General features: G+C 36.5%; 1 protein-coding gene across 1 annotated transcript in view; it reads left to right on the forward strand.

Annotated features, from left to right (window-relative positions):
• Positions 1-27,479, forward strand: part of LOC150087465 (protein FAM135A) — a 331,998-nt gene that overhangs the window by 30,563 nt on the left and 273,956 nt on the right. Inside the window, exons 2-4 of the mRNA XM_090372497.1 lie at positions 1,599-1,687; positions 1,854-1,993; positions 9,894-9,964. Of these exons, the coding sequence (XP_090228623.1) occupies positions 1,599-1,687; positions 1,854-1,993; positions 9,894-9,964 (300 nt within the window). The remainder of the gene's footprint in view (positions 1-1,598; positions 1,688-1,853; positions 1,994-9,893; positions 9,965-27,479) is intronic.

Genomic DNA, 27,479 nt, shown 5'->3' on the forward strand with positions numbered 1-27,479 from the left:
AGTTTCTTATTATGCTCACAGAGTCATTATATCAAGGAAACTATTTCAAAGTGGCTAGTCATATTGACTAGTCATTAAGCTTCATCTCCCAAATTTATATTTCATTCTCCAAAGATTTTTGATCACAATTCATTAAGGCCCCCCGTAGCCTAGTGTCAGGCACCTGGGTGCATAAGTACACGTGCCTTGAGTGACCGGGGTTCAAGCCCGTGACTGCTGAATATGGTGCTGTTCCTTGTATTCTATGTATCTTGCAAACTTCTCTGACCGTTTGGTCGTCCCGGAGTATAAATAGAAAATTTATTTATTATTTATTTATATTTAGTGAGTTTAGATTGGCAGATTTAGTAGGCATTGAATGATGTGTTCGCTTTCTAGCTGGACTTTGATGTAAAATTTTGGAGATATTTTCTATAGAATTATACATTTAGTAATGACTTCTCTTGTACCACATGAATATTAAGATAATTTTTAAGTTAATAATTAAATTCCTATGCATTAAAGTGATGTTTCGGGAAACTTGCTGGCACCCCTGCCTGTTAGCCCCCTACTTGCTGAATGTGGTGATCCCTACTGTGTATTCTGTAGGAGGTGCTGGCAACAGGTTATTTATACTTGAGGATTTCAATCGTCCAATAGTAGAGTGCCAGGTAAGGCATTCTGAATACAGTGTTGGATTATAGCCTTGATGTGGATGGCCTAACCTCAATTTCAGGTCTTTGGGGGTTGTTTGGCTGACTAGTTCCAGTTCTGTATATGAGGAGGAGGGTGGTAATTGGCTGTTCTGTTTTTTGAGGTCTTCTTCTGCTGTTTTTTAAATAAGTTGAAGTATTGTGGATTAAATTCAAATCCTTGTTTTCTGTTAACAGATGTGACTTTGTACAATTTTATGTAAAATGCTTCCTTTTCTCTTGTTATATTGTTGGTCGGTGGAAAAAAACTCTGGTGTGGTTGAATTGCAATATATCTTTTCACTAATGCAGGATATATGTGGCCTGCAGATTGTTGGTTTCTTGATATTGCTAGGTTGTTTGAAGGTTTTATGGCCTTCAGCTATTATTTTCTTTATGATGTGTAGAGAGAATCCATTGTTTAAGGCTAGATTGGTTATATCTTCTAGTTCTTGTTGGAGGTCTTTTTTCTTGCAGATTTGGTATGCTCGTAGGATGAAGGAATTTATTACTCCAATTTTTGTTGAATTGGGTGGAAAGATTTGTAATTAAGGAAGATCCCTGTATCTGTAGGCTTCTTGTATACTTTCGTCTGTAACTCTATAGGTTTTCTGTTGATAAGGATGTCCAAGAAAGCTAGTATGCCATTGTTTTCCATTTTGATTTTGAACTTTATCTTGTGGCGGAAGTTGTTTAGAGCATAAAAAAATGTGTGAAGTTCTAGTATACAAGTACTTGATTTTGGTATTAAAAGGAAATTATTAGGTTGGCAGAACTTTGGGATATTTCTGGGTTGAAAAAAAAAAAAAAAAAAAAAGAGAGACATACAAATCAGTTTTTTCTTTTACTAAAGAACCAATTAAAAAAAATGCATTCATTTTTAGGAACGTTAATGGCTAAGTTTGTTGCTTTGATTTCTCCTTGCAGATATTATCAAGTTAGGACAGGGTTAAAGGTGAATCCAAAACTACCAGCCAAAATTGAAGTTAGTCTACCACGTAACTCCTGTAAGTTCAGTATGCATTACCATTTTGCTGCTTTTTAAGTATTATAATATGGTATTTTATATGGCAGTTACCCACCATAAGCAAACTTTTTTTAAGTCTCTTTTATGTTATGTGAAAGAAAATATACACTTCAAGGTTTATATCAATTGATTTACCTTTTGGTCTTTTAACTTAGCATGTTCACTGGTCTTTCCTGCATGCATTGTTAATGGCACAGCAGTCAGTAAAACATTTCAAATACTCTACAAAAATGAAGAAGTACAACTGGATGATTTGGTTGCATTCAAGCTACACTTGCTTGTGGATGGACACAGGGTATGTATTGAGTATTAAAAGGGTAAATATTTAGAAATTGCTTCTTTTGAGATGGTGTGATATCTTCAGTATATTCATCTACATGTCAAAACTTGACTCCTAATTGGATTTTCATGAAATTTTATATTTTGCTCCATTGGAAAGATTTCATAAGTCATCTCACAAATTTTACTGAAGTTGGACAAATAGAAATCCAACTTTTTATTTATTTATTTTTCATGCATGTTTTGAGTTATCCTTGTATTTAATTGAAAGTGTGTGTATGTATCATTATATTTAAATGAAAGTTTAGGTTCATTTCTAATTCCACAGTTTTCTGTAAAGTGCATACCACTTTTACAGGTATAGAAGGGGAAGGTTAAGGTGTATATAGGAAAAGGCTGTGAGATGTTCAATAAGTAAATTATTGAACATTTGGTTTCTTGCACCCTCCCCCACACAGAAATCTGTATACAAAATTATCTAATTAAAGTGAAACCCACTTTCATTTAAACAAGGTTTTATTAAAAACAAATACAGAAATTAATTGTGATAAAAACAGATCTTGTGTAGACATGCATTAATCTTTTGTGTGTGTGTGTGTGAGAGAGAGAGAGAGAGAGAGAGAGATGAACTCTATGAAGAATGTGTACAGGCCTGCTGGATATTTATTATTGAGTGTTTCTTTGCATTGCAAAAAAAATGATTTGGATAGGTAACATTCTAAAAAAATGCATACTTTTCTTGGGGTAAACTCACGTTATGCACTGTGCTGATAAATGATGTAGTACTCCACGAATATCTCTGCTATCACAGCAAAGCCACCATCTGCTGCCTGTCAGAAAATATCTTGCTGTGTATCCCATGACATCATGTATCTGTTGCCATAGTTATCCTGGTATATCACATTGGCCATTCACTTTAATAAATGAGAAACCTTACATAAATGAAAGTGTTTCAGATACTAGGTATTGCTCAAAGGAAAAGCCATTGACTCCAAATTTTCAGCATATGTGTTCTGTTGGTCCCTGAGATGTAAAGATGTGCTCTTAAGAAAGATGAAAATCAAATGACTTAAATTGAAATGCTGAAATTTTCCCTTAAATAGTTGGTATAAATAGTGGATATGCTCAGAGATGCTGTCTGTTCATAATTTGGGCATGTGGATTAATTTTCATCATTTGTTGGTGTTTTTTTTTATGAAAAGCCTAAACACGAAAGGTTTTAGAATCTGTAATACCTAGTACTATGTGTGGGCTAAAAGTTGAGAAGATGAAAGAAGATACTTGTTGACATTAGACTTGAATTTCTGTATAGCTCAGCTGAGATGAGCAGTGGTTAAATCAACTGATAATTGAGATTGTAACTCAGATCACATATATATGTGAAATGAATAAGAAAGTGTTTGAGAGGTTTAGATATTTTTGCAGATAAGTTTGTTCTATTAATTTAACTATTCATGATGTATTCAGTAGTAAAGAAAAGGTCTGGTGGCAGACATGTTATATAAACTGATAGAATTTTTGGATATGGCATACACACAGCAAGAATATATCTAATTCCCTGATATAATGTGGCCTAGATAATGCCCCCCCTGCATACACACTACTTGGATCCCCCTCCAGTCACTATTTTTTGGATGCTTCCTAGAGAGTTATGAATAGGTTTGGTCTGGTGGACTGTCTAGCGGCTGGCTTGCAAACACCATTTTAGAGTTGTACCTTTGAAATGTAAGGAAGATTGGAACTCGCCATGTTTCCCATCATAACCCCAAAATATATCAGTCATACTGCATGATGGAAGAGATGGGGGGGGGGTGTCAGAGCTTTGTTCTGGTGACTAAACATGGATTTCATCACTTCAAGCCTCCAATAAGCAGAGTGGTGATATTTCACCTGTTGATGATAGTCACTGCTTCCTAGTATTGTCTGGTAACACCACACCTTGACCCCTTTTTGCATTGGTTCACACCTGGGTGGTTACCTCCAATATACTATGTGCCAAATTTTGGGACTTGCATATGGTGCTTAACAGTCCCACCATTGTGAAGGTGCAAGTAGAGCATTTGTTCATTGCAGAATGACTGCCAAAATTCAGTCCACTTCTCACCATGGATAAGCTTGCTCTATTTTCATGTCATCTAAATATCAGTTCCATCAGCATTTAGGCTCCCATTTAGTAAGCTACAGCTTGTTATACCTGGGACAAGTCTGTAACAAGCCTCAAGGTCCAAGTTTGGCTAGCTAATGGTGTGGAGGCAGTAGCCACTGTCAAAATATGACAATTACTCCCAGGTACATTAGTTTTAGTATGAAAGTTGGTGTCAAAAACACAATGCAAACATTGTCAATTCGATTCTCCAAACTATGTGAATGTCTAGATGGGTTATCTAGCATGAGCAAGGATTTTTTTGTACTAGTTAGGTGTGGTTGCACATGCATAAAGCATCTGTTGTCTTTGCCATGTCTATTCATCTGTTTGCATGTAACAACTCAATTTCCAGTGGACTTAATTTTATGAAATTTTGTATTTGGCTCTTTTATAATGATTTGTTATATTGTTCCAAATTTTATTAAAATTAAACAAACAGAAATCCATTAATTCTTCTTCTTCTTATTATTATTTTTTCATGCATATCATATAGATTATCCATATACTATATATTCATCATCCATATCTATCAAATCTATAAATAGATTTGGATGATTATAGTATTTGATAATGGAAGTAATTATTATTTGATTTTTTTTAAATGTAAATAGTTGTGTGGTTGGTTGTGATTTTCATACCATAGTCTTTAAAAAACCTAAAGTGAAGCTGCATATAAATATTTCTTATTTTTTTTTTGTTATTTTTGTTTTCTAATCAGTAATATGGTAAACTTAAAAATAGTGAAACTTTCAAAAAATAATTGTTACTTTTGATTATAATTTTTATATCAAAAAGGACTTTGCTAAACTTCAGTTATATTTTATCAAAAAAAAAAACAACAGTATCACCACAGTGGGATAAAAATGTAGACATGTATTAGTGCCTTGCTTCATGGTCATGCTGTACAATAACCTGTTTGTATTTAACTGACAACTGCATTTCTTTGTATTTTCAAAATAATAGAGAAAAATTGGGAAGATTGAAAATTTCAGCCATTGATATAATACTTCTTTCATAAAAATAATTTTCTGTTCTATGTTTTAGTTGAAAAAAAGAAAGCAACCAAGAATTTAAACTAAAACATTGTAATGGCTGATAATGGGGAAACACCCTCCATCTGGCAGTTAGCATAATTTTTACATAAAATGTCAAGGGAGTGGGAATGCTTATTTCTTAATTTTTCATATCACAGTTTGAAAATGCATGCTATAGTAACAAAAAAAAAAAAATATATATATATATATATATATATATATATATATATATATATATTGTTATTGAAACTGAATCAAAATCATGCCTCAGAGCAGCAAAGCAAAAGGATCAAGCTAGTGGGAGTGCTGTGGCTCAGGGGAGAACTGAGGGGATTGGTTGTCCTCTAAATCACAGCCTTTTGAAATGTACTGCTTGTTTGATGTTTGTGGAACAATCAGGAACAGGCATGATATTGCCAAGGGGAATGTCTTTGTGTGTGCTCGATGTAAGAAGTGTGAGGAAATCAGGTGGAAACTCAGAGTTGTTATGGGCCTATATGAGAGCTTGAAGAATAGGGTAGATGCCTTCAAAGGATTTAAATTGAGGGGCCCATCAAGCTCTCATCTGCCACACATCAACGCTAGAGCTTGCAATTGAACATCAGGAAACACAGCAGCAATCTCCAAGGCAGAATGCACTGGTCCCACAGGAACTAGTTTTTGTTGGTGACTCTATTGTCAGGGAAATGGGGAATTTATTGTGCAAAAAGGATAGGTGGAACAGGACCAGGGTATGTCTGCCAGGGGGAAAAGGTTGATGATGTTGTTGTAGAGCAGATATCATCTTTTAAGGGCACAAAAGGTGATAATGTTTTACGAGTCGGCACTAATGGTATTAAGAATTAACAAGTACAGGTCAATGTTGAAGACAGAATTAACAAGTACAGGTCAATGTTGGAAAAAAGCCGTGAATTAGGTTGAATTTGAAAGTGTCTGCATTTTGCCCACACACTAGAGAAGGAAGTATGTGACGAGAGCCTTGTCATTCAGTTCGGCCCTGGAGAGATTGTTCAAGGTTCATGGGGTAGAATTTTTCTCAGCCTTGTCTGTGCTTGTTAACAGGAGATATTGCTTCTACAGGGAAGGGATAACTTAATTAGAAGGGGTGCAAGAATATTTGCTGATGCTATCCAGGCAGTGTTAGGGGAGTTGGAAAACTGCTAGATTGGTCGAATACACGGACTAATTGATTAACAGTAGCCACTGGCAGAGGTGAAAGTGATTCTTGCATTGCTTCTACTGGAATCAGCAGCAGCCTGGAAAACAAGGTGCGGGGGAATTCAGAGACTGCTGGGTGTCTTCATGGAAAGAGTAAATGCATGGGCTGTGTTAGGGTAGCTAATAATTGGAACAGGTGCATCTATACTTGTGTGTATACCAATGCTAGGAGTTTGGTAAATAAATTTATTGAATTTGAGGTGTTGGTCAAAACATCAAAGGCAGATATTGTTGGAATATCAGAGCAGATATAAGGAATGCAGAATTGGAATTTGGGGAGTACAATGTGTACAAAAAGATTAGACAGGATAGGAAGGGAGGAAGTGCAGGCAGTTGACATGGGTGCAGTCTCGAGTCAGTTTGGTGTGACATAAGCACTGGGAAAGCAAAATTGAGAGTAGGAGTGTGTTATAGGCCTAATGACTCTGATGAATATAATAAACAGCTATACAGAGAAATAGAGTAGGCCAGTAAATTGGATTGTCTTATAATGGGGAATTTTAATTTCCTAGATATTGACTGGAACTTGTGGGTTAGTCACTCACACACTGTAGCCGAGTGGGCAGGAGCGGGAGTGCAGTAGCACACGCTCTTTGAGTAGACTGGGGTTCAACCCCCTGACTGCTGAATACGGTCGATCTGCCAACCCGCACTGGACCAGCGTGGCAGATTATGGTCCATTTCCCTCAGCATGAATTGTTGAGGAGGCTTCCATCCTGCAGTGGGTTGATAATGGCTGCACTTTACTTTTTTTTACACTAGTAAGGTTTTTGTGGATTCATTGCATGATTATTTTCTACAGCAGCATGTTCGGGAGGAAACTAGACGGAGTAATACTCTTGATCTGATTATCAGCAGCGATTCTTCATGGATTAAGAATCTGCGTATAAAGGAGGCAGTGGTGGATGTTATCACAGTGTGCTGAAGTGGGATTTACTCAGAAGTAACTAACATCAAGGGCAAAGGGAAGGGTTTTTACTTATGTAAAGGTGACTATGGTGGTCTGAGACAGTTTTTAAATTCTATACAGTGAGACCAAGTGACGATGTTACCAACAGCAAATTCTAAATGAGAAGTGTTCAAATAATTAATCTTGGGAGCTACTAGGCTTTTCACACCAACTAACAAATATTGTTCAAGGTTTAGGTCTGAATGGATGTCAGATGAACTGAGACATGTGGCAGAGAAGAAAAATACATAGGATATATATATATTAATAGGTGACAGTAAAGCCTATAGTAGATATAAGCTGGTCTATAATCAAGTCACAGAGGAAGTTAGGCAGGCAAAGGCAGATTATGAGAAATCTTGGGCAAAGGATGCAAAGAAAAACAGCAAAGAGTTCTTTACTTATGTAAACTCTTCAGATTGGTCCACTTGATATCAATGGTTCAACTATTGATGATCCTGCTCAGGTAGCTAACAAGCTGAATGAGTATTTTGCATCTATATTTACACATGAGTTATTCAGGGAGGGGAATTCCAGAGGTGAATTAAACTCTGGCAGTGAGCTAAATGATATTTTGTAATAACTCAGAGCAAAGTGGAGGAGAAATCGTTGAAGATAAACGTAAGAAAGGCACCTGTGGTGGATGGATGGAATCTATCCAGTTATATTAAAGAAGGCAGAAAAGGAAGTAAGCAAACTCTTGGTGATAACTATGAGAGCTTGCTTGGACTCAGGGGAGGAAGTATGCATGGACTGGAGATGTGCAAATGTGACCCCGATTCATAAAGGAGGATCAAATGGTGACATAAGTAATTACAGACCTGTTAGTTTAACTTCTATTCCGGGGAAATTAATGGAGGCACTGGTTAAAGAAGCACTGCGCGATCATCTAGAGAAGACATCAGTTTTAGTTCACACAGAGCATGGGTTTGTTAAGGGAAAGTCTTGTCTGACCAACTTGATTTGATACTATGATGTGGCCACAAAGAAACTGAATGCAAAGAATAATTTTGATATAACATAATTGGATCTTAGGAAGGCTTTTGATTCTGTTGCACATGGAAGTCTGCTGCACAACTTGTGGCAGTGTGGCATTGGAGGCAAATTTCTGCTATGGATAAAGGGATGGTTGAGTGGGAGAAGACAGAGAGTGGTAATCAATAGACACTACTCTCTTTGTGAAGTAATGTTATTAGTGGAGTCCCCCAGGGTTCAGTGTTGGGTCCATTGTTGTTTTCTGTATTTATTAATGATATTGATGATGGTATATCAGGCTTAATGTCTAAGTTTGCAGATGACATGAAGGTTGGCAGGGTTATTAATGAAAATAATGACAGTACGCTACTGCAATAGGATCCAGAAATGTTGAGCAGATGGGCTGAGAGGTAGCAACTGAAGTTTAACATTGACAAATGTGAATTCCTCCATATGGGTAGCATATGCAGTATAACGTATCAAGTGTGTGGTACTACACCTGAGGGTGGTAGAGAATGAAAAGGACCTGGGGGTATGAAGTTTTCTGAGTAGTACAGACGGTCTTCAAGAGTAGCTCATGGTGTCTTGTTAATGATATACGGGAATTTTTCTAGCAGGGAAAAGGAGGTGATTATTATCTTGTATAAGGCAATGGTCAGGGCACAAATTGAGTACTGTGTTGAGGTCTGGAGGGCTCATTTTAGGAAGGAGGTAGAGCTGCTGGAACGAGTACAGAGAAGGGGGAACAAGTTAACTGAATGGAATAAAGGGCTGCTGTTAAGAAGAAAGGCTTAAGTTTTGCAAATCACAGTGTCTGGAGAATAGGCACCTGGAAGGTGATCTGATTGAGGTGTATAAAGCCTAATAGTTTGAGCGTGCTCAATGCTAATGGAATTCTTCCTCTTGCTCAGAATAATCGCCTGAGAGGGCATAAATTCAAAATGAGGAAAGACAGTTGTAGGATAGATGTGCAGAGGTTTGCCTTTAGCCAGCGGGTGTTGATTGCTTAAACAAACTTCCATCTGTCACTGTAGCAGTTGATAGCTTAAATAGATTCAAGGCAGAACTATACAAACATTTGGAACGAATGGATGGGTGAAATGAGAAGGTGTTTTTTTTTTGGCTGATGTTATATAAGTTTGCTTTCTTGCATCATGTGCCTTTGCTAATGCTTCTGCAACTTCTAGAAGCATTCCAGATAAGCTTATTTTGGTAATGCCTTTAGCAAACTTCCATCTGTTGTAGAAGTCGACACAAACATTTGGAGCGAATGGATGGGTGAAATTGATAGATTTTTTTCTTCTAATTCTAACATGAATGCAAAATGGTTATTCCACCCCAACCCCCAAACCAATGAAAAATTCATTGTTAAATTATTAGAATTCACTCCTCGTTTTTTGGTGTAAATTGATATAATTGGTATTTAACTTAGTGTAGGTGTCTATATAATGTCATTCATTAAAGAAGCTTTAGTATTTATTTAAAATGATTGTGCATATTAATTTACACAAGGTTTACTGTGGTTATAAATTTATATATATTCATTACTGTTGGTTTATTTAATAGACAAATTTATTGTATGAATTTCTTTCAGGTGAGAGAAATGCTCCATAAATCAGATATTCAACTTATTATTGAATTATGGTTTACTGATCAAAGCTTTGGGTAAGTGTAAGTTCATAATTCAAATATTTTTGTACTGTGGAAATACATGCTCCTATTATCTTGCATAATTTTTTAAAATTTTATATGGAAATTAGATCCATTAGTAGTGATTTATTAGTAGTAGCGCTATATTTTTCTTCCTATTTACCTCTACAGCAGGCATGCAAAAATAAATAGCACAAGCAGGCAGCGTATTACCATTTTCACTGTGTATTAGTATTAGCAATGGCCACATGGTGGAAGGAAGCCTTTGGCTTATGCTGCACCAGCCAAAAAAAAAATAATAAAATAATAATAATAATAATAAAAAATAATAAAAAAATAGATAAGAATAAAAATAAAATTATAAGAATAAAATAATAACAATAAGAAGAAAAAAAAAATAATTGATAAATAAGAGAAAAGGAAATGAACAACCTAAGCATTTCCCTCCTTCCGTAGGTAATTATCCAGCTGACCTTTGAATTTCCCCAATCTGTCAGCCTCTACCACCCATGTAGGCAACTTATTCCAGTAATTTATAACTCACTGGCTAAAATAAAACTTCCTGCGATCCAGTCTAAACATCTCCCCCTGTAACTTGAAATTATGGCCCCTAGTTCTAGAATCATTTATAACTGTGAAAATTTCATTCTCATTCATTTTGCTTATGTCGCTCATAGCCTTAAACACCTTAATCAAGTCACCTCTAAGGTGCATAGTTTCTAAGCTCTGCAACCCACATATTTGAAGCCTTTCCTCATACGGACACTCTTTTACCAATCTCACCAGGCGAGTTACCTATCTCTGGACCCTTTCAAGAAGCACAATGCCTTTCTTTAGGTGTTGTCTCCAAGCTTGAACACAGTATTCCAAGTGTAATAATAAGTGCCTTATAATAATGGGATTATGACGTCCTTATCTCTACTAGCAAATGTTCAATAAATCATCGATAGGACATCATGGGCCCCTCCTTGCAATCAGTCTACAATGCTTGGAGAACTTCATGTCTGACCGTATTGTAACACCCAAGTCCCTTTCCTCGACTACCAGCTTTAGTTCAACTCTGCCAAGTGTATAAGTTATTTTGGGGTTGCTGTTCCCCAGGTGCAATACCTTACACTTTGCTGGATTACAGCATAGCTGCCATTTTCTGACCATCCCTGAAGTCTGTTTAGGTCTCTCTCTGAAGAAGCTCTGCTTTGGCAGTGATCATTAACTACTCTACCAACCTTTGCATCATCTACAAATTTAGACATCACGCCGTCTCTCCTTCATCGATGTCATTTATGAAAATCAAAAACAACAGTGGTCCTAATACTGATCCTTGGGGAACCCCACTTCTTACATCAACCCAATCTGAGGAATAACCATTTATTACAACCCTCTGCCTCTTGCCCTAAAGCCATCCAACTATCCATCTAAGGATTTTCCCTGTGATTCCAACTTGTTCCAGTTTATAAAGTAACCTTTCATGTGGGACTGAGTCAAATGCTTTGCTGAAATCCAAATAAACAATATCAAAATTATTCATAGTCCAGCTCTTGAGTGACCCTGTCAAAATAGCTAACCAGATTAGTTAAACATGATTTTTCCTTTATAAAACCATGCTGAGTATCCTGTAGAATTCCATTTCTATCTAAATGATGCTGAATTCCAACTTTGATCATTGTCTCCACAATATTCCCTACTACTGAAGTTGGACTAACCGGTCGGTAATTTCCCACTTCACTCTTAGAACTGCCTTATGTATTGGAGACACATTTTCTAATCCAACGGAATCACTCCTGAGTCCAGTGATGCTCGCATAATTAGCCTCAATGGTTCGATGCACTCACTTTCCGCTTCCCTTAAGATTATAGGGCATATGCCATCAACCCAGAAGCCTTACTGGCCTGTAGGCTCGAAAGTTTTTTTTATTAAATAAACATGTGAAATTTCAGCATCATTAATTACATTTATTTCAACTTCACTCCCATAATTTCTCACTAACATAAAGGGTTTTTCTTCTGTAAATATCGATGCAAAGTAACTGTTGAGTTCATCTGCAACTTCAGCTGGGGTATCTAATACTATCCCAAATCCATTACATAAGGGTCCAATCTGGTTTGTTCTTATCTTCTCTTCTTTGCATTTATATATGTGAAGAATTCCTTATCCCCCCCTCTCTCTTTGCCAGCAGATTTCTCATAATCTGCCTTTGCCAGCCTAACCTTTTCTGTGGCACTATTACAGATCAATTTGTAGCTGTTATATGCTTCTGTACATATTTCAATTTTTTGTATCAATTTGTAGCTGTTATATGCTTCTGTACATATTTCAATTTTTTGTATCAATTTGTAGCTGTTATGTGCTTCTGGACATGTATTGCATATTAACAGGTGGAACAGGACCAGAGTATGTCTGCCAGGGGCAAAAGTTGATGACGTTGTAGAGCAGATATCATCTTTTCAGGGTGCAAAAGGTGATATTGTTGTACACGTTGGAACTAATGACATTAAAAGTAAGATATCTGCAGATTTACTCAACAAGTACAGGTCAATGTTGAAAAAAAATCGCGAGTTAGGGTTGAATGTGAAAGTGTCTGCAATTCTGCCCAGACATGATAGGAGGGAGTATACGATGAGAACCTTGTCGATCAGTTCGGCCCTAGAGATATTGTGCAAGGCTCAAGGGATAGAATTTTTTTCAGCCTGGCCTGTGCTTGTTGACAGGAGAGACTGCTTCTGCAGGGATGGGGTGCATTAAATAGAAAGGGTGCAAGAATGTTTGCTGATGTTATCGAGACAGTATTAGGTGAGTCGGAAAACTGCTAGTTTGGGGGGGGGATAAACAGACTAAAAGGTTAACAGTGGCTGCAAGCAGAGGCAAAAGTGATTCTTGCACTGCTTCTATTAGAATGGGCAGCAGACTGGAAAGCAAGGTAATGGAGATTTCCAGGACTGCTGGGAGTCATAGCAGAACAAGTAATTACGTGGGCTGTGTTAGGGTGGCTATGAGCAGGAACAGATGCTTGTATACTTGCATGTACAATGCTAACTCCTAGCATTGGTGTATACTTGCATGTACACCAATGCTAGGAGTATAGTTAATAAATTTGATGAGCTTGAAGTGCTAGTCAAGACATCAAAGGCAGATATTGTTGGGATATCAGAGACATGGTGTCACACATATAGGCAGTGCAGAGTTGGAATTTGGGGAGTACAATTTGTATAGGGAGGATAGGAAGGGAGGAGGGGTTATGCTGCTGTTAGTTAAGAAACATAAAATCTAAGGAATTAAAATCACCCATAATATGACATTAACGCTTACTTGCCCATTCCATTTGCATGTAGAGGCTCTCATCATAATCTTCACAATCACCTGGCCTGTAGAATACTCCCACTCTCATTATACCCTTGCTTCCAACTATCTCACACCATACAGATTCTATATTAATATGCGAAATGTCTTAATCCGTGAAGGCTTTTGTCGCACTCACGCTGCTTTTGATAAGAAGCATGACCCCACCACCCCTTCTATCTTTCCTATCCTTCCTAAATACATTATACATACCATACTGAAACTTGTCATCCCCTATCTCCAGCTGGCACCAAATTTCCGTAAGCCCTATCATGACAGTATTAATGTCCTAACAAGCAGTTTGAATTCACTCATTTTATTGACGACACTTCTGACATTACTGTACAAACAATTAAGACTTAGTGTTCTTGTATAGTTAACTACCCTGACACACCTCTTAAAGTTATTTAAGCTCGCTTCCCTGGTATTTGAAACGTTTCTGTTTGCCCGCTCATTTGAAACGTTTCTGTCCTCAGAACATCTTGCTAATATGTTCTGTTGCAATAACAAACAAGAACTCTTGAGGTATGTGCAAGCGTTAATTTGACCAATATTATCAGATAAACGTGTATCTATATTACCCTTGACTCCCTAAACTAGCAGTTTCCCTCAACCTTTAATATATCCTCAATAATACTGATAAAACTCTTGCACCACCTTTGTTTAAATGTATCCAATCTCTACAAAACAGATTCCTTCTCCCTACAAGTGTGGGCCAAGCTGATATAAATTTATCCACAAAAGCCTTGCAGAGTTCTTCAAGTCTTGAGTTAATCTACAAGGCTTTCAGCATATAATCCCTCCTGTCATGCCTGGGCAGAATTGCAGACATATAGACATTGTGATCTAGTTAGTACCCATTACCCAGTTAGTATATATATAATTGGAATAAAAACAAGACAGTTTAAAATTGTGTATTTTTGAATGCTGTTGTTTATTTTGGCATTATATATCATACATGAGCAAATAATATACAATAAAATCTCATAAATTTGGCATTTAAAACTCTGGCACTTTTAGAAAATTTTCCAAAATAAAAACTTCCTGGAACATGCGTTTCTCACTTCCTGGAGCATGTAATTCTCAGTGTTAATCAGACTTTGAGATGCATCACAATTTATTAAATTTTATTTTATTAGAGACATGCCAATGACAAGGAAACACTTATCCATTACAGGTCTCTGAACTTGATATAAACAGCTAGTTTTTTTTCTTTTTGGATTAAAATTCATACTGATATAACTTTTTTGTGGATTATAAATTCTAGAGGTTTATCTTTCTGTTTTCTACGACCCTAGTGTATAAATCTTTTATTAGTAATATGATTTCATTCTGAATTAATAATGATATATCAGATTAAACACTTTATCATCTATGGACATTGCTGCAACATATTGCACTTGTGAGGTGCTACTGTGTCCATGTGCACTCTGATCAGTAGTTGCACCTTATCTTTACAGGATTCCCTAGTATTGGTTCTTGCTGGCTAATGATAACTACAAAAGTAAAGAAATTTGATTTCTTTTGTTTTGTAGTTTCATTGTTGTTTTTTAAATTTTGTTTCTTTATTTATGAAACCAAATAGTTATGCAGGTTATTCCAAAAGTAATGCACAAAAGTGGCTAACTTAAAATGAATTTATTTTATAACATATTTGCATTAAAAATCTTAAATTTGGTCTCTTTCATGCCTTATGACTACTTTCCAAAATTTGGATAATTTTTGAATGCTCTTTAACTGCAAAATTACACTGCTATACTGCTACCCATATGCAAAGTACTGCATATGGGTAGCAGTAACCAATGAGAAATGTACCAACTGTGTGGTACCTACACTCAGGAAAGTGGAGAGTGAAAAAGACCTCGGGGTAATTGTGCAGTCAGATAGGAAGTTCGCTGTGCAGTGCAGATGGGCTGCCAGAGCAGGTCATAGAGTCTTGTCAATGATATATAGGAATTTTGCTAGCAGGGACAGGGAGATGATAATCCCGTTATACAAGGCAATGGTCAGGCCACACCTAGAGTACTGTGTACAGGTCTGGGCGTCTCATTTTAGGAAGGATGTAGAGTTGCTAGAACGAGTACAAAGAAGGGCAACAGGATTGATGAGGGGAACAAAGGGGTGCTCTTACCGAGAAAGGCTTAAGTTCTGCAAATTGCAGCGCCTGGAGAGTAGGCACAAGGTAATCTGATTGAGATGTATAAGGCCTTGAATGGGTTGAGCAAGCTGAATGCTGATGGGATTCAGCATTCAGCTTGCTTCCCACAAAAATTCATAAATTTGTATTTGATCACAAAGTTTCAAATTTGGTAAAAGATCTTTTATCTGAAACTAATCTGGCATGAAGCAATATCACTATCCATTTTTAAGTATATTAGCATATATGCATAATGCACCTATTGTCCATCCACACATAACTCCCATTTGACAGTTTTACATGAAATTTCTTATTTGGGCATTTTAAAAATACTTGTTAAGCCATTCCAAATTTCATTTAAATCGGACCAATCTAGCAATTATTTCTTTTTTTTTTTTCCATTCTAATATGATAACTTGACACCCAGTGGATGGATTTTCATGAAGTGTTATATTTGGGCCTTTTAGAAATATTTGTCAGGCTCTCCCAAATTTCATTATAATCAGACCAATAGAAATCTAGCCAATATTATTTCTTTGTCCATCTGTCTGCATGTAATAACTTGGCTCTTGTTGAATAAATTTTTGTGAAATTTTATATATGGCTCATTTGGAATGATTAGCTTTTGAAATTTAATTAAAATGGACCAATAAAAATCCAGCAATTATTATTTCTCCCCCCCCCCCCCAATTCACAGAGGCTATCCATATATGGTATATTATAGCCGAAGCACTGAATATTATGTTTGTTACTGTGCACTGGTTGAAGGAATGAATAGACAATGTGGAGAATGTACAGAGAAATTTTCCCGGTTCGTGCATATCTGGCTTTTTCGCTCCTTTTCTTTTTTGTTATAAATCATGAATTATTATTTGCTAATGCACCTGAAATGTAATACATTGCATACATTAACTTGTTAAAGGCCTCTGCACAAACGTTCAGTGCAGGAACTCTGTTTCAAACACATTACTATTGAGGTTAAACTTCACGTTATTATCCTGATCGTGTCAGTTGTGCTGGCATATGGAACGAGGAGCATGTGTGCAGTGTGCATTACTTTTAGGATAACTCTCCTATTTACTGTGGTTAGATTTTCAAGTTTTGATTAAACCTTACTCTGTATTTATGATTAGTTTATTTGTTGTTTATAGGTTTATACATTATAATTATGTGAAGTATATTTTTGAAAGTTCTTTATTTATTATAATTAGAAGGCTGAGTTAAATAATAGACTGAATTGGTTAATTTTTGCTGCTTATAAGTAGAATACAGTTTTTTATTTAGAATTACTTCATCATTTTTATAATTCTGTAAATGTTTTGTAATGCAGTTCTGTACTTAAAAGTACTTCATTATTTTATAATTTCAGTATATTGATATTTTTGTAATTTCAATTAAAATTTTATCTACCAGCAAATATGATTTACACTAGAAATGGTAAGCATAGCATTGTCCACTGACTTCTGGTCAAAAAAAAAAAGTAAGGATATATTGGTATCAGTTCTTAGGGGAACTAGTGGGACCACAGTTACCATGCAGGAACTGATGATGTAGAGCAAAATAGTGCTGAAAGCTTGGCTGCAAAATATAAGGTCATGCTGGACAGTGTTGCAAGATAGATCAAAATTTTATTGTCTGTAATTCTGTCTAGACTGCACACAGGTTGCATTTTATGATGAGAGCCTTATTGATTAACTCTAGATTTGGAGGGACTCTGCACTGCTTATGGAAGTAAATTTTTTTCAGTGTAACGTGCCCTAGTTAGTAGAAATAAATTGTAAAGTAAAGATAGAATTTGTTTGAACAGAGGAGGTGCAGGTAGTCTTTGCTGATAGTAGACTTTAAGGGTTCGGTAAAACTTTTAATTGGAGTTTGGGCAGTTGGCTGTTAGGAGAGTCATTGGAGTTAATGGCATGGACCAAGATAACTCTTACAACCTTTTTGAGTATAAGTTTATCTTCTGTTAGGTAGCTGGGTCATGGAATTTCATTATGGTGAATACATGTATATAGAAGAGAAAGGGGTGGCTGGGGGAAGTATGTCTTATCAAAAGCTGCCCAAAAACAACCAAACAGTATTTAAAATTTGACCCAGGTGGATATTGAGTCTGTGTGTTGCAGGGTGACTAGTGGTGAAGGAAAGGTGATAGTGGTGGTGTGTTACTGGCCAAACAACTACAAGGAATATGATAAAAAATCTCTTTAGGAAAACTTGATTGGGCAAGCAAGTGTGATTTCTTTGTTATGGAATCGTTTCCTCTAATTTACATTTTAATGACTGGCAATTGTGAACAAGTAGTACACTAAGTAGGATCAAATTTTTGAACTGACTAGATGACTTTTTCATTCCAGCATGTATGAGAGGGAACAAGGGGCTCAATTATCCTTGATATCATACTTACAAAAGGATCTGGGTATTTTCAGGGATATGATGGTGCAGGAGCCTAGTGACTATAAGGTTTTAAAATGAGTAGCATCCAAAATAATCACATTAGTCAAAAGAGGGACAGGTGAAGGCTTCACTTTTCTTGGGGTTTGTTATATCAAATTGAAGTATTTCTTGGGCTCTATTAATAAGGGGTGGAACTGTCTGCTATAGGATATGAATGCATATTATGGGAAATGTTTAAGGGATTTATCCAAAAAGTTACTAATACAGTTTCATCCCATTGTAGAAGTACCACAACAGAAAGATGCCAAAATGGATGGTTTAATGGAGAAAAATAAAAAAGCATGGGATAGTTACAAACTGTTATAATGCACAGTTATATATGACAATTGTAAGCATATTTGTAAAAAAAAAAAAATATATATATATATATATATGTAGGGGATTAAGACAGTCAAAAGCTAAGTACAAGATCTCCTTGACCAAGAAATCTGAAGAATAGTGACAAGTTCTATTCATATATGGAAATAAGAATGAAGAGAGTTAAGTCAAATAAGTGGTATTGTTAAAAGATAGGTTAGACTGGTGGTGGTACCCTTAAAAGATGGTTGGTATAGTGGAATCATAGACAATTTATACTAATGTGGCAAATGAGCTGAACAGATACTTCACAACGATCTTTGCAATTGAAAGCACATCTTAACTAGGAGGAAACAGTGAAGAGGACTTAGGTTCAAGCTTTCCTTGTAAATTTAGTGATTAACTATCTCTGAAAAGCATTCTTCAGTAAAGTTACTTAGACTGAAAGGGGATAAGACCCCAGAGTAAATAGAATATATTCAGTTATACTAAAAAAGGAAGCAGGTAAGTGTCTCAAACCATTAGTAATGACAAAGAGAACATAAAATTGTAGATAAACATTGAATGCATTTATTTGGGGATCAAAATCATTTATATAGAAAGTAATAATGTAGGGGAAGTTGGCATGACATTTAGGAGCTGCCTTGCTCATTTCTTCTTGAGACTAAGTAAATAAAGGAATATATAACAAGAAAGTATTTACCTTAAAAAATAATAATAACAAATTATTACACTTAGAATTAGAATTTAATGATATGGGGGGGATGAGGTTGTGTAACCATTATTGGGAACAGGTATTTATTTTAAACCCAGCCATAAAATTAATTTTAGGAGAATAGCTATTTCTGCACTTTGTATACTTAAAGAGTGAAGGAAACATGGTTGTCTGTATTCCATTATTAAGAAAAATGAGATATTTAAACATATTAGCCATAAGGTGAAATAGATCTTAGAAATAGTATGTTTGTGGGGGGGGGTGAATAGTTATCTGTGTTACATTAATCATGACAGTGGTTATTGGATACAGTATTTAATATAAGCTAGAGCAGGAGTGGCCAACTTAATTTGTGATGCGATCTACTTTTTTTCCTTCAAAATGTGCTGCGATCTACCATCTCAAAAATTTCATTGCACAAGGTGCACAAATCGAGGGATGACTGTATATTTAAAATTCGTCATGATCGACCGAAATTAAATCTGCAATCGACTCGTTGGCCATCCCTGAGCTAGAGCAAAAGCTGAATTTTTGTGGCTGGAAAGTACAAATGCTTCAGTACAGGGTAACGAGCTGCTGGAACTTGACGGTACAGGGAATAAAATATACAACTAGTCAGATTTTTAAAATTAAAGGGTGGCAAATGATGTAAAGAAGCAAACTCATTTATTATCACAAAAATAAAAACCAACCACCTCATCTGTACATTCCCTCTAATAAATTGACTGATTCTTCAATTTATTCAAACTACCCATAATACCAGATGGAAGTTTGTTCCAACAGTCAGCAACTTTGGCTGAAAGCAGAGTAATTGAAACAAATTTTTGCACATCTCCTGCAACCATTCATTTTCAGTTTAAAATTTGTCCACTTGTGCATTGTTTGAGAAAGAATAAGTATGCCCTAAGCATTTCACTTCTTTGGATGCCTAGTTTTCAGATGCTGCAGTTTGCAGAACTGAAGTCTATTTTGGTGAGAGTGCTACTCTTTTGTGTCCTCAATTAATCGTGTTTCTCTTTGCATCTGTTCCACCAAATTCACATCCTTCTTAAAATAAGGCTCTTCTAGACCTGTATGCAGTACTCAAGATGCAGCCCAATCATTGCCTTATACAATGGAATAATCATTTTCATTTACAGAACGGTGCAAAGAAGAACGTTTATGTACCACCAGCCAAATAATATATATATACATATATATATAAAAAAAAAAAAAAAAGAGTAAATCAAACTTAATTTAAAAAATAAAGTAAGAAATGCTGTATTCCTTCATTGCTTTCATTTATCTATTTCTTTAAGTGTTTATCCAATTCCAACCATAAATTTAGATACTCTTTGAACTTAAGAGTTTAATTTTATTTTTCAATTTTCCCTCTTTGATGGAGGGAAAATTTTTGGACATCAAGTATACAATTTTCAACTACTGCTCATTTCAATTGCCTAAATTATTTGCTGTATAATTCCTTTTGCCTCAAAGGTGGTACTTGTGCATATGTCCGTTCCGATATTCCCTGTTGGAGACTTGGTAATTTGGAATCTCCTCTTTTCGATCTTCTCTGGCTTAAAATCTCTCTCCCTCATTGTGTCAAATTCATCTGTTTTCTCTACTGTTCTCCCCACTCCACTAATCACTTGGAGCTCTTCGACTTCCTCTCTTTGCAACTTGACTCTCTCCAGTCCAACTTTCCTAACAGTGAGGTAATTTTCCTTGGTGATTTTAATGTTCACAAATCCAGCTGGTCGAGATGCTGAGGCTTTTGCAGTTACTAATGACCTCGCACAGATTGTTCATTTACCTACAAGAATACTGGACAATCCTATCCATACAGCCAACACACTTGATCTTTTTCTTACAAACAACCCTTCTAGTTACGCGATCGAAGTGCGTGAGTGTTCCTTTAGGCACCCCACATCACAACTTGGTGATTGTCTCTTCTCCAATGGAGCCTTTATCTCATGGCTATTCCCAACCTCGTGTTGTTTGGCATTACAAGAATGCAAAATGGGACGACCTGCGAGATTTCTTTTCTTTTCCTTGGTCTGACTATGGTTTCAAAACTTCTGATGTCATCGTTTGCTCAGATCGTGTCAGTGAAATTATTCTTGTAGGAATGGAATCATTTATCCCACACTCCACTTTAAAATCTCTTCCTGAGGTGCCTAAAGGACTACCTTGGTTTTACAATAAATGTGCTAAGGCTGTTCTAGAGAAGAATGTTGCATATTATAATTGGTTTGTTTCCAATTCTTCAGTTTCATTTTCTGCCTGCACCAAAGCTCGCAACAATTTTAAAGCAGTTATTAATCAGTCCAAACTAGATTTTGAACAGGCTACAAGTAGAAAACTTACTTCTTGCCCTAATGGTAGCCGAGCATTCTAGTCTCTTGCCAAAGCTATTGGCCGCAACTTTTGCCCATCTCTGCTCCAACCTCTGTCAAAACCAGATAGTTCTGTTGTCACTTCAGCCAAGAATAAAGCTGACCTGCTAGCATCCCATTTTTCTTCCAACTCATGTATTAATGATTTTGGTAAAATACCTCCCACCATTCCCAACACGCTCCATTCAATGCTTCCTGTGGTCTTGTCAAAAGGATGTTAGAAGGATTTTGACGAATCTCTATGCTAAGAAAGCTCCAGGTCCTGATGGTATTTATCCACTTGTTCTCAAAACCTGTGCTCCTGAACTTACTCCTGTTCTTTGCCACCTTTTGTCACTTTCTTATTCCAAAGGTGTTTTTCCTTCTGCTTGGAAATTTGCTGATATCCAGTCAGTTCCTAAAAAAAAAAAGGTGAAAAATCCCTCTCATCCATTTACCAATTATCATCCCATTGCAATTACTTCTACTTTTTCTAAAGTAATGTAGAAATCAATTAACTGTCAACTCTTAAACTACCTAAGCACCTTCCATCTGATCAACAATTGCCAGTATGGATTCCATCAGTGTCGATCCACTGGTGATATTCTGGCTTATGTTACCCATTTATGGACAAATTCAATGGAAAAGTTTGGTGAAACACAAGCAGCTGCTCTTTACATCTCAAAGGCTTTCAATTGTTTTTGGCACAAAGGTCTTCTAAACAAGCTTCCATCCTCATCATCATCATCATCATCGTCAGCCATTTTCAATCCACTGTAGGATGAAGGCTTCTCTAGCAACTTTCCATTTCCTTCTGTTTTGTGCAATGGCCATCCATTTTCTACCTACAAACTCATGAATTTCATCTATCCATTTCTGCTGTTGTCTTCCAGGTTTTCTTCTAGCTCCTCTTGGTTACCATTCTGTTTTTTTTTTTCTTAGTCCATCTGTCATCATACCTTCGAGCTATGTTTCCTGCCCAAGACCATTTTAGTTCTTTAGTTTTGATAAGAATCTCCTTTACTTGAGTTTGCTGCCTAATCCATGTGTTTCTCTTCTTATCTAACAGTGTGATTCCCAATATAATTCGTTCCATTCTTTGCTGTGTAATTCTCAGCTTCTCTTCCATTCTTTTGTTGAGTGCCCAAGTTTCACTTCCGTAAGTCATGGTGGATAGTATATATTGGTTCATTATTTTACGTTTCAGACAAACTGGGATATTGCTCTTCAGTATGTGACTATATTTCCTCAATGCTATCCATCCAAAATTTATTTTTCTCATGACTTCCATCCATTTATCATTATTACGGCTAATGACTTGTCCCAGATAAGTATATGACTCCACCTTTTCAATTACTGCTCCTTCAATCATTATGTCCATTTTTGTGGCATACTTGTTCATCATTACTTTTATTTTAGCCATATTCATCTTTAGTCCAAAATCCTTACTAACTGTGCATAACTGATTAAGATTTTCGTCTAATTCTTTGGGATCGTGGCTTATGACCACAATGTCATCTGTAAATGGTTTAGGTACTCTCCATTCACATTGACTCCTTTCTGCAACCAGTCTAATCTTCTGAAAGCTTCCTCAAGTGCAGCAGTAAACCGCTTCAGAGATATTGTCTCCCCTTGTCGAATTCCTTTCTCAATTTTAAATTTCCTACTGTCTTTGTTTAGTCTAATAAAGGAGGTAGTGTTCTCATATATTTTCTTCAAAATCATAATAAATGGGATATCTATGCCTGAAACATTGCCTTATGCTGTATGGAGTCAAATGCCTTTTCATAATCCACAAATGCCAGGCATAATGGTGTTTTATATTCATTTGCTTCTCCATTAGCTGTGATATTACGTGAAGGTGATCCATAGTTGAGAATCCTGTCTTAAAGCCAGTTTGCTCTTTCAGTTGATTCTAATCAAGTATTCTGTCTAATCTGTTAGTAATGACCCTTGTGAACAACTTGTAGATGTGGGATAACAAGCTAATTGGTCTATAATTTCCAATTTCTGATTTGTCTCCTTTCTTATGCAGCAAAACAAAGATTGCATTATTCCACTGCTTTGGCATCACACCTTTTCTAATGTGTGAAGAGCCTTGCCAGTTTTTGTGTTATGTCTCTTCCTCCCAATTTTAACAACTCTGCAGTAACTTCATCTTCCCCCTAGGCTTTTTGATTCTTCATTGTTTCAACGCATGTTCTACCTCATCAGGAAGAATATCAGGTATATCGTATGTGTTGCTAAGTTGCGATCCATCTTCCCCACTGCTGGCATCATTCCCTCGCTCTATTGTAGTCTTCTGCTATTTGAATTAGTAGTAGTAGTAGTAGTAGTAGTAGTAGTGGCGTGTGATGCAAGAAAGCAAATGTATGAGCTTATGCAGCATCAGCCAAAAAAAAAAAAAAAAAAATCACACCATTCCCTCCAAATGCCTGTCCAGTTCCTCCTTAAATTTATTCAACCTATCAACTTCCACAACGACAGATGGAAGTTTGTTCCAGCAATTAACCACCCGCTGGCTAAAGGCGAATTTCCACACATCTATTCTACATCTGTCTTTTCTTAATTTGAATTTATGCCCCCTTAGGTTCGTAATCTGAACAAGTGGAAGGATCCCATCAGAATTCAGCGTGCTCAACCCATTTAAGGCCGTATATACCTCAATCAGATCACCGCGCAGGTGCCTAGTCTCCAGCCACTGCAATTTGCAGAACTTAAGCCTCTCTTGGTAAGAGGATCCCTTCATTCCCTTCACCAATCTTGTTGCCCTTCTCTGTACACGCTCAAGCAAATCTACATCCTTCCTAAAATGAGGCCTCCAGACCTGTACGCAGTACTCAAGGCGTGGCCTGACCATTGCCTTATACAGAGGGATAATCACCTCCTTTTCCCTGCTAGCAAAATTCCTCTATATCATTGACAAAACCCCATGACCTGCCCTGGCAGCCTGTCTACATTGCTCAGAGAACTTCATATCTGACTGCACAATTACTCCCAGGTCTTTTTCATTTTCTACCACCTTAAGTGTAGTACCACACAGTTGGTACGTTTCTCTGGGGTTACTTCTACCCATATGCAGTACTTTGCCTTCTATTTATAAGTACACCATCGCTATTCTTCAGTTTCAGTATCATTTGTCTTTCTGTATTACTGCTCGTGGCTGCTGATTTAAGTCCTTTTTCCCCTTAATGCTTGTTCTACTTTTCTTGTGTTAAATCGTATGTCCTCTCTGAGTCTCTTTCTAATGGCTTTGCATAACCCAGTATACTCAATTTTCTCCTTGTCAGTGTTTATCACGCTCTTCATTTGTCGCCTTCAGTTCATCATCAGTGTTTCTTGACTAATTTTTTCTTCTTTGGATTTATTTTTCCCTATAGGTTTCTTGGGCTTTATCACTTTCAGAAAGTCATAATATTCCTTGTCGATATCTTGGTCCTGAGCAGTCTGCAGAAGCTCAAACTTGTTCTTAAGTTACTGTACATACTGCTTTTTCTCCACTTCTTTTATCTCAAAGACTTGTGTATTATTTACTCGAGTCGTTTTTTTTCCTTTCTTATATCTATATCAAGTGTGCATCTTACCATTCTGTGATCAGTTCCAGCATTTACCTTATTCAGGACGGTAACATCATTCACTATATATCTTCTGTTAGTGAGGATGAAGTTGATTTCGTTAGTTGTTAATCCCTTTGGACTCTTCCATGTTCAATTTCTGTTCACCCTTTTCTTGAAAAAAAGTGTTCATTACTGACAATCCTTGAGATTCTGCAAATTCCTCAAGTCGTTCATCTTATGGTTTGCCAACTGTTTTTTGTAATTGGTTATCCAGTTTTCTCTCTGATCGCTCACTCAGGGTGATGGTAGATGGCTTTCTGTCTTCTAACTTCTCCACTAATGCTGGTGGCCTTCTTAACATTAATGGCCTTCTTCCATTGACTGGAAATCCTATCCATAGTGTTGCCGATGATAGCACATTGCATTCCACTTACCATTTTGAGAAACCTTGCCCTGCTCAATCAGCTTCAACTTCTCGAATATCTGCTACAAATTCCTTAAATGCTGATCTCCAGGTAATTCTCCAGTGTGGCAAAGACAACTTAGTTGATTTCAATCCTTCTAAAACTCAGTCTTGTCTTATATCTCGCAAAAAGGATTCTTTTGCTCCTTTGGTGACACTCCAATTTCTAGGCAAGTTGATATATCTCTTTTGGGGATTACCCTGACTTCTAATGTCTCTTGACACAAGCACATCACAAATAATGCTTCCTCTGCATCTATAAAACTTGGTTTTCTCTTTTGCTCTCTGTGTTACTTTTCTTCCAAACAGCCGTTCACTCTGTATGAATTGCAAATCTGCCCTACCATGGAATATTGTTCCCACATCTGGGATAGTGCCCTCCAAAACCCCTCTCAGGTTTTTAGATTCCATTCAGAAGAGGGCAGTTAGGTTAATAAATGACTCATCTCTAACAGTGTTTCTCCACTCACTATCTCATAGAAGTACTGTTTCTGCTGTATGCCTTTTCTGCAGAAACTTCCATGGGCACTGTTCTTCTGAATTGCTTCTATATTTCCCACTCTGTCTTTCAAAACAGTCCGAACATGTGCTGCCAACATCTATTTACCGTCCAACTTCAAACTCACAGAACCAACTTTTCTGCTTCATTATTTATTCATTCAACTGCCTTTTTCTGGAACAACCTTCCTTCATATGTATTGCCTGAAAATTACAGTCTACAGAAGTTCAAGTCTAAAGTCACAAAATATCTTCTCTCGTCTTCTCAACCTACAACCCAAGCATGGTTCTAAGTCCTATAGGTTCTAATACCTCTTGTGTTTGGGGTTTTCATAAAAAAAAAAAAAAAAAAAAAAAAAAAACTGACCTTGTCACGTTTTTCTGTATCATTTTCAACAAGTACACAACTTTCCCGAAATTGGTCTCCAAGCCTGTATGCAGCATTCAAGTGTTGGTAAGGCCTGTATGTGGCTTGATCATCCATCTACAGTATATAAAGTATACTAGCAAAGTACCTACATATCATTATCAAAACCTGTCTACACAGTTCGGTAAACTTCTTATCAATTTGTTTAGTACAACCAAGTCTGTTCATTATCTACAGTCACAAGTTTGGTGGTGCCTAATTGGTACATTGTTCTAGGATGATTGCTACCCAGATGTAAGACCTTGCATTTTCTAGTATTAAATGTCAGCTGTCATTTCTCATCTCATCCAAATAATTTAAGTTGAAGTAGCATATCTTGATTACTGTTATTAATTACCATACCCACCTTTGTATCATTAGCAAACCTAGAGATTAAACTTGAATTAATGAATGTTATAAACAGTAAGGAACCAACCATGTTATATTCACTCATAACATTAGTCTTTGAAGAGCAGTGGTCATTTTACCTCTATACCATCTCTTTATCCATAGTGGTAATTTGCCTTAATGCCACATTTCTCTGATTTATACAACAGTCATTCATGTGGAAATGTATCAGAAGCTTTATTGACAACCTCATAGCAACTAATTAGATTAGACAGACATGATGTGCCCTTAATAAAGCTGTGCTATGATTTCCTTATAGTTCCATAACCGACCAGATGACCTTGTATTGCCTCTTAATCAGGACTCCATAACTGACAGGTCTACAGTTTCTCATTTTATCCTTTTGTAGATGGCTCAAAGGGATGAGAGATTTTTGCACATCTGCAGTCTGAGGACAGTCTCTGAATCCAAGAATGCTCTTATTAATACAGCAAAAAGTTTGCTTATACCTTCTGCTACTTCCTTCAGTATAATTTGACAGATTCTGTCAGCTCCTGGTGCCTTGTTCACTTAAAATTTTAATTTCATTGTTAATTAATTTCAGTGGTGCCTTGTTCACTTCTATTCCCTTCTCACTTATCATAAAATCATTCAACTCTCAATTACTATTAGCCAGACTACTGGTATCTTCAACTTTAAAATCTTCCTCACATGTGAATATGGATGCAAAATATTTCTTCAGCTTATCAGCATCCAGTTCAGGATTGCCAGTACTGTTACCACAAATAACAACTGGACCAATATTACTGCTTCCTTTCCTTTCCTTTCCTTTCCTTATATTGCTAACATAAGCAAAGATATCCTTGTAACTGTTCTCTGCTCTCTTAGCTAAGAACTCGTAACTTGCCGTAGCATTCTTCACCTCTCTGAGTAACTTGGTTATGGACTCATATTTACTGTAGGAT

This window comes from Mastigoproctus giganteus, chromosome 4 (assembly GCF_048544385.1).
Source record: "Mastigoproctus giganteus isolate SK-2022 chromosome 4, ASM4854438v1, whole genome shotgun sequence".
NCBI lineage: Eukaryota > Metazoa > Arthropoda > Arachnida > Uropygi > Thelyphonidae > Mastigoproctus > Mastigoproctus giganteus.